Source organism: Magallana gigas, chromosome 9 (genome assembly GCF_963853765.1).
Source record: "Magallana gigas chromosome 9, xbMagGiga1.1, whole genome shotgun sequence".
Classification (NCBI taxonomy): domain Eukaryota; kingdom Metazoa; phylum Mollusca; class Bivalvia; order Ostreida; family Ostreidae; genus Magallana; species Magallana gigas.
This window is the reverse complement of record NC_088861.1, coordinates 19002030-19011019: the sequence shown is the minus strand read 5'-3', so window position 1 is coordinate 19011019 and position 8990 is coordinate 19002030. Positions and strand designations below refer to the sequence as shown.

Genomic DNA, 8990 nt, shown 5'->3' with positions numbered 1-8990 from the left:
TGCTTATAAAATATGAATTTGCAAATTTTTTTTAAAGAATTGCTTATTATTTTACATTTACGTCATGTCATAAAAGATTTTTGACCTTTATTCTACATTCGGAGTTTGACACTTATTTTTGGCATATTAAAAAATTTGGTCATATGAAGAAAGCTCATATCAATATGATATGGTATTATTTGGAACTTAAATGATTATAAACTTGCCATTCTTATGAATTTAACGGTAAAATTTGAAGCTCTTGCGATTAGTTACACTATAATGTAACAAAACTGGCGAAATCTTTGAAGTAAAAGTCACAAAACGTTATGCTATTTCAACTGTCGCCTCTAATTAAAACCCTATAATTTTCTTCTCTTAAATTCGTGCAGCAGAATCATATTGCATTATTTATCATAAATTATTCATCCCGATTTCCATAGAAAATGCAATGTAAAAAAAGGACTCAAGTTGTAAGGGGAGATTTGTTATTTTGTGGTTAAATTTCCCAAAATAAAAGTTGCTAAATATTTTTAGGTTTTTTTTCTGCTTGTTTGTTCCTCCTTTATCCCCCTAGACAGATTTAATTTCACAAAAAGATCATAAATCATCGGCGTAAATAGAATCTTTTTTTTCATTGTGATGTCATCACATGGTGTCTCCCTATATATTGCTAAAAATTATTTTAAATTATCTCTTTTTATATAATGAATAATTTGATGTTAAATGTGCACCTGCTTCAATTTTGTTTTTTTTGTTTTCTTCAAAGATATTTATCATTATCTCTTTTATTCAAATGCGGATATATATTTCTGACAGAATGCAATATCATGTTTGGTCTTACGTATCGTGTCCCATTTTATTGAACTTCATCAGGTTTACTGAATGTTTACTGTACTTTTAATTTAATCAAGATTTTTTTAAATGCTAAAAAGTCCAGAAAATTCAGATTTTTTCATTTCAGAACTTGCGAGAAATTGTGAGAAAGTTCTAGCATGTTTTATTGGCTAATTTATATGGACATCTTTCAAGATCGCCCATGATCATCTAAGAATTGTTCAAAGACAAATGGGGAGAAATTTCCCATCACTTGATCCTTGGAGTCATAATCTGTTATCGTGTTAACTTGTGTTCTCACAAGCAGCATCAATATGATACTGATTACTTCATACTTCGACCCCAGATCGCTACTCAATTTCCCAATGAATGTAATGGCCCGAGTTTTAACCCTCGTTCAGCTTGCATCTTTTGTACTGTTGCCTGTCATTCTCGGAGATTTTCCCAGTCCTGGGCTTTTCAAAAAAGAACGAAAAGAAAAGAAATAAAAAAGCTGAAGAAAAATCAGAAGAATTAAGAGAAGATAGAGAGAAAAAATAGATAAACATCAGGAATAATGACTTTTTAAAATGGCAGAAAAGTCTTGCAGCGATTTTTCACACGGGCCCCGAAAAAGTTATTGTTTTAACGGTGACAGGGTTTTTACTCTGACAGTAACATGGGTGTTCTCCCAGGTGGGGAGGGGGTCAAGTTTCGCCCCGCCGATGAATCTGTGATGATATCTCAGAAGCATTCTTATGGTTGACTCTGTCACAATTAAAAGTCAGAGAAATTGTTACTCTAGCCATGAAAGAGTGGTGTCGGTTTCACAATACTGTCGATAATTATCGGGTGAAATCAATGAAATGCATAAACTGTTCTGAAAGTGTGATCATGGGTAGGTTTCTAGCGATTTAACCGCAGATAAAGCATGAATTATGGGATACCCATACAGTTGCTTTCACTTTTGTTGCACTCTTAAGACTTTGTAATATTTTAAAACGTCATATAGATCTCGAAATTTAAAATTTCAAAATAAAATTGTTGGTATAATAGATTTAGAATATTATAGTTGATTTAAATATGAACATAATTTGCATTGCTCTCTCTCTCTCTTTTTCTCTCTCTCTCTCTCTCTCTGATGTTTTATGAAAATACACATTATTTTAATGCTATTGAATTAAGCTTGTTGTTAAAAAATCTTTTCACTGATATGTTTATATATGTTGTCTTTTAAAATTCTAACTTTCTGCTAATTCAAAAATGATTGAACATGACCAGATTAGCAAATATCCTTGACTTAATTGAAATCTATTCTTCATTTCAAGGTCATTTTATATAGCAACAGCAAAATTAATTTGATACCAGCTAAAATTTAATGGTCTTGTATAAACATAATTATTTTGAAGAGCTGTTCTATGCTAGAAAGTGCTTCAAACTTCAGAATCAGCTAATGAACATCAACAAGATTTAATTTGAATTATTTATATTTCTCCTGTTTTTTGTTTTTTGTTTTTTTTTTAAGGTGAAATGATAAATATCTCTTAATTATTTAGGATTTTGAAATGATGATGTAAAAACAGCTGAATTATCAAGGAAATTTAATTGAATACTGGGAGATGATTTATAACTGGTCAAATTAAGATATGCATTACTACAAATTACTATACATTGGGGCTAAAGTTACCTGAAAGTATAATTACAATGAATTCATTGTAAAAAAAAAAAAAGAAGATTGAATTATTAATGGTAACCTTTAATTCTTATTTGATCATCATCTGGATAAAAATCCCCCTTAATGTTATTTTCAGACACTTAAGTAAAATTATAGGTCCTCTCTGTATGGTGTTTAACTCCGAAAATTTGGTCTTACGTCTGTTTCTCCCGTGAAATTACGGCGATTTCCTAATAGCATTGAAGATTTGGAGGAAACTGTTGCTATTATGCCCTGCCCTGTGCATTTGCAATTGATTGGAATTTGATTCTTGTTCGCAATTTGATTACCTCTGATTTCCGTTGAAACCATTTAATTACAGTAGGTAATGAAATTTTTCCATGGAAAACCTCGACTCATCACCTGAAAAAAAGGAACAAATGAGGAAAACGAGCCCGAGATCATCTTAAGATGGATTCTTTTTTCATCCACGACGGAATTATTTTTTTCTTCTCTGCTTGTGAAATGAAGAATGGCTTTTCCCTTCATAATGAAAATTAGCTGTATGGCGGTTTGTTTCTTTTATCATGACAGAAAATCTGGATAGAGACACATTGTAGGAAGAATTTTTTTTGTGTGTGTGTTGCGCCTTTTGTGTGCGCTCTGATTTTGTTGAGTGATATAAAATAAATTTGGTTTTTGATCGGGAATGTGGTAGTAATAGCGGTTAATTTTCAATTACTAGCAAGAAAAATTTTCAATTCATTTTTGCTCACTCAGAGCAGATGATATCATCTTTTTAAACAAAAGCCCCCAAAAATTGAAAGATTTCTTCTTATTTCACATTAGGCACACGGAAAAAATAAGATTTACTGGACTCTTAGCAAAATTATCTAATATATATAAAAATATGCGTTTTTGGCCCGAAAAATTCCCCTTAAATTGATATGCTAAAGTGATCATGGGAATTTGTTGAGTAAAAACCCTTGGAATAATGGATAAGAAATCGGAATAGGTAGACAATGGATAAGAAATTTGCGGGCGCATTGTTGTGGTCTTTTCCGTGTCTCAGTCGGATTGTTATCAAATCACTTATCATATATCCCAGCTCCAACTGTTTTTCTATGAAGCTCTATCTTTGACGCTATCATTTTTATATTAATATCATAAAACAGGAAATTTTGTTGTAAAAAAAATATTAGACAATTTATTACTTGTTGCTATTTCCCCCCCCCCTTTTTTTTTAACATTATCCCCTACTTCAGCTTTCTTGGAAAGTATTTTTTTTTAAGTTTATGAACAATTTTTTTGCCATCTTTTATCTTAATAAAGGTGTATTGTGTTTTTTGATGCTATTCATAGATTATGTATTATATCTATCTATTCCATTGAATAAAATATGACTAATATATACATTTAAGATTTTGAGCATCAGTAATTTTTAGTTTAGAGATAGCAAATTGAAAATATAAAATTTCCAGCTGTTACTCTCTCAGTCTAAATGCCAAATTGAAAAAAAAAATCATCAAAAATAGATATTGTTCCAATGACATTTGATTTGAAAAGAAAAGACATTTGAGGCAAAATTAAAAATCACGATGGATTCTGCCGACAATCGAATTGTGACTGTTGCCAAAGTTTGAGAATCTTGTGTCTCTTTCTTTGCCTCTTTAGAACTCATCCAAAAAAACAATTGCCTTCTCAATATCTGAACTGATTTAATAGAGACATGGGATCAAGTGAAGTAAAAATATCTTTTCTCTTTTCCGGCCGTACAGTGTTAAAGCTGAAAAGAAAGTTGTCGGGGAGAATCCATATCCCCCCATTGAGTATATCGATGTTTCGGGCTAGCCTGTAATTAAAAACAATTAGCTACTCACTTGAGCGCCATGCAACTTGCAAATATGAACCTAATTGACTTATTTCGGAACTGATTTTTTTCCCTTATAAGTAAACAAAATTTGTTAATTGTATCTTTTCAGGGGTTTGTTGAGATGGTATTGATGAAATGGAAAACAATTCTCGGTCCCAGCTGCTCTTTTTCCAGCCTCGTTGAGATTACACAGGTAATTTGGCATTTTTGACAATGACTTGAGAAGCTTGTCGGAGATGTCTGAACAAAATGAAGTTTAAAATTCTCAAATACTGATCTTTTGAAAACTCAACTCTTGATTCAAATAAACTCTCCCCTGCCCTTAAAAAAGAGAAAGTTTTTTTTTCTTTAATGCAGTTCTCCATTTCTCCAAAAGGCCTACACCTAAAGATTGTTCTCCATTGATCTAGTTTCTGTTTATTGAAATGGAATCAAAGTGAGATTGCAAGTTAATGATATAGGAAGAGGAACAAATATTTCTATACATTTAGATTCCAATTTTAAGGTTTTGCTTTTATTTATGAATTCAAAACACCTTTCAGTAAAGTTGACACCACAAACAACAACAGCTTTAAAGCTTTTTTTGACATCCTCGAAAAAAACGTGATACAAGAGGTCAAAATTTTGAAGAGAATTAAGATTTGATGATACATGTAGTAAATACTAACCGGTATTTGTGATTCTACTTTGTCACAAAATTAACAATTAACATCAACAATCATAATATTAAAGATATTTGCAAGACAAATTTTATTTAATGAAGTAGAAAGTAACTTTTTTGTGGTCAAGTCATGCAAAAGGGAATATAAACTCTTGTTCATTAATTTCCATCAAGTCTACCAGGTAAGTGTGATTTTAACCAATGATGCCACTTTGTCTGTTCGTGATTTTCTGGCATGACATTGAAAACAAGTGGGTTGGGGGCGGGGGGTGCAGAAAAAATATACTCTTGAATAAAAGTGCCCCTTGGGAAGACATTGTCAAGGGATAAGTATATGTATGTCACTAAAGAATCAATTTTTATTCCTTGAATTTGAAATCAACCTGTTTGCTTTATCCTTTGTTGAGTTGATGATAAGTATATGCAAATTGAACGGTAGGTCACTTTTAAAAAGAGATTGACTCTTTCATAGGGAGTTTATTGGGCAACACAATGTGAAAAGACGATACACTGTTGCCTGATCAGATCAGTTTTTAATGAGATTCATTGGAAAAAAAATTTCAATTAAAAATTCATTGGCTCTTAAAATTGAGTGTTACTGTTTTGTTGGCATTGATTTGATTCGTTGAATGTGATCAAACTTGAACTATATCATCAGTATCTGTTGCCATCTCCAAGAAGAAGAAAGAAAAGAAATTATGTTCATAATATTTTGGTAGAAATTTAAGCGAGAATTGGATGCTGACATTTTAAAATTTGCATTTAATCTTGATGAAGCAAATAAATGAGGGGAACTTTTCTATTGATCATCTGAAATTGTATTAAAATTTAGTATACATATCACTGAGTATTAAAAAGAAGGGATTTTTTAGCAAGAGAATGGTAATTTTAAAAAAACGGTGAAGTGCGCTGGGGCTCGCAATTTTTATCTGTCGAGAGCTATCATCACGGAGCTTTATATTTAAATCGTCAAAAGCCGTTATAATGAGTATACTTAGGGCTCCATAAAATAATTATTTACTCAAAATAAGGCATTTAGCTGTAATAAAGATAAGATTGGTACCAATGTTATTTCGGAATCAATGGTGTGCATTCAAGACTGTTTGTAGAACTATTTCTGGATATGATCCATATACAAGTTATCATTTCATTTTACCTGACTTTGAATACTTTAAATGGTCATTGATAATTTTAGTATCAAATATTTGGGAGGAAGAGATTAGGAAGGGTTTAAGAGGGTGGGAATTTTGATGCTTTGGGAAGGAGATCGGCAGGATGTTAATTATGATGAAGATCTTTGATTTCATATGATACAATTGGCTCATGATTAACTTTAAGGATGTGTTAGAGAAAATTGGCCAAAATCAGCCCCCCCCCCCCTCCTGAGAGAGAGAGAGAGAGAGACAGAGACAGAGACAGAGTCAGTCATAAAGAGAAAGTCAGAGAGAGAGAGAGAGAGAGAGAGAGAGAGAGAGAGAGAGAGAGAGAGAGAGTCAGTCATAAAGAGAAAGTCAGAGAGAGAGAGAGAGACAGAGAGAGAGAGAGAGGAGAGAGAGAGAGAGTCAGTCATAAAGAGAGAGTCAGTCATAAAGAGAAAGTCAGAGAGAGAGAGAGAGAGAGAGAGAGACAGAGAGAGAGAGAGAGAGGAGAGAGAGAGAGAGTCAGTCATAAAGAGAAAGTCAGAGAGAGAAAGAGAGAGACTGAGAGAGAGAGAGAGAGAGAGAGAGAGAGACTTAATTGGTAAACAATCAAATAGATTGATAAAACTTTTTCTCATTATGGAGGTAGAAGTTCATGTAACAGTTTGATACTAGGATTTGCTTGATCGTCCTGTTTGTAAGATTATACCTTACAATTCAATGAATAAGATCAGACACTCTTTAACTTTTCAAGCATTGAATAACATTTCAAGCAAATGTACAAACACTTTGTTTTTCTTTTATTTCTATGATTTATTTAATACTGGCATCTTCCCAATAAGGAAGAATCACTGAAAAGAAGAAGGTTTTCCATTTTTTTGTCTTTTTCCATTATTTTTCCTTTTTTCCAAGTAAAATTCTTGTTTTTTTGCTGTGCAACTACCGGGTTTGGTTTGACTTATATATTCTAACCCTGTGCAATTTTGCATTAGATGTATTCAATCTACAAAAAAAAGTGCCTGTATTCATAATGTTAGTTACCAGAATTTAACTCTTTGTTATGTTTTACCGGCTATTTAATTGAAGATCTGTTTTCCATATGCATTAAGAAGATTCAAAAGAGGCGGGGTTATATGGCTACAGTTGATCAGTGTTTCAGCTTGATAACAAAAGAATCAAATCGAAGAGACAATTGCTGCTACCCATTTCTGTTCATGTTCTTTCATGCAAGCTGAGACTTTTATCTATCATTCTGTATACAAAAAAAAAAAAATTAAGATTCTATACATTCTTTTAATTAGTAAGCTTAAAGAAACTGAAGAAGGTACCATTGAAATTTTATTCACCAAGTAATAAGGTCTGCAACTTTGTTGTTGATGGTTCTTAATATTAAGAACTTGGTGACAAGAGAAAACAAAAAAAGAGAAATTCGAATGTTGAGTAAAACAATGACTGGCTGTCAGTTGCCGGGTGAAAATGACCCCGTGGTCCACCAAGAAGACACAACAAGTAGGTCAAGTTGATTTTTTTTTTTTAAATTTGAATTTTTATTATTTTTAAATGATTGTGTTCTCAGAGAGAGAGAGAGGAGAGAGGAGAGAGAGAGAGAGAGAGGAGAGAGAGGTTTTGGGAAGTGAATGTAGCATCATATATTTTTTCTCAAATTTGAATTATTCAAATTTAAAAAAAAATGATCCAAATTGTTAATTAACAATCATGTTAGAAAGAAAAATCACATTTTTTTTTTTACTTTTTAGCTTAAATTAAATTACTAATCTAATTAATTTAAATTTCAAAAGTTCTTATCATCTTAACTCTGGATTTGCAACTTTGCAATATCTTTCAGACAAGATAGAGAGAACAAACTTTCCCATATTTTCTTTTTAGAACTAAAGTTGTTTCTTTTGAATTTCAATTTAATTTTTTTCAAAAGAAGGTAAAAAACAGAGCTTTTGAACAGAAATAGAGTATAGAATAACATATTTAACCAGCCAAGCAAAGTTTTTTGCTTTTCTCCTAAACAAAAAAAATGAAAATCCGACACTAGCGATGGTGAAGTGATGGCTAAAGCCGATGTACCTCTTTTTAAAGGCAGCACTCAAAAACATTAAAACAAGTGAAAATTGAAACTATTTGGCTTGTCAGGAGTTATAAAGAGAAAAGTCCAGTGTTATGTTTATAGAAAGGATGTGAAACTTTTCAGGTGGCAAGATGATACAATGGGAAAAAAAGTCAGTGTATATGGAGGATAGGTGTAGCGAATTTTCCTACGCACCCCGTCGCCTCTCTTTCAGCATGAAAGAAAAATCTACCACTCGATCTCTTGGGGTCTTTAAGAGTGAAAAATGTTACAAGAAATTTATCGGCCCTGTAATCTTGACTTGTTTTTCCTTGAGGTGCATGAGAGAATTCCTTAAAAGCGTGAACTGTTCTTAAAAGTTAGTATCCAAATGGACTGATTTATTGTCCCTGGGCTGCTTTGGAGATAGGAAACGTGTGATTGGATTTCACCATCCTTTACGCACTTCTACCAAGACTTGAAAATGCACATCGGATTCGATTTCAGCTCTGCGCACAATTTACCTCTTTGCCTGTCGCAATAAGGTGATTTTTCAACTCCTCGTTGCTCAATAAATACCTTTTTCCATTAAAAGAAAATTTGAATTTGAAAAAACACCTGAATTTTTTTTTTTACTTCTTGAAGTGACGAAAATTTATGGTGAAATTGTGAGATGTTGAAATGCAAGCACTTTTCTTACACCTGAAATAAAAGGCAGAGGAAAAAAATAAATACATTATACAAATGACCAGCAAAGTTATCCCCCTTTTCATTATAGTTTAAGCGCACGAAACCGATTCAGATTTCTC

The 8990-nt window shown here is 32.3% G+C and overlaps 1 protein-coding gene across 1 annotated transcript in view; it reads left to right on the top strand.

Moving 5' to 3' along the window:
- Window positions 1-7426: 7426 nt before the first annotated feature.
- LOC105338218 (PR domain zinc finger protein 1) overlaps window positions 7427-8990 on the top strand; it is a 39213-nt gene continuing 37649 nt past the window's right edge. Inside the window, exon 1 of the mRNA XM_066070845.1 lies at window positions 7427-7631. Within this exon, the coding sequence (XP_065926917.1) occupies window positions 7499-7631 (133 nt within the window). The 5' untranslated portion in view covers window positions 7427-7498. The remainder of the gene's footprint in view (window positions 7632-8990) is intronic.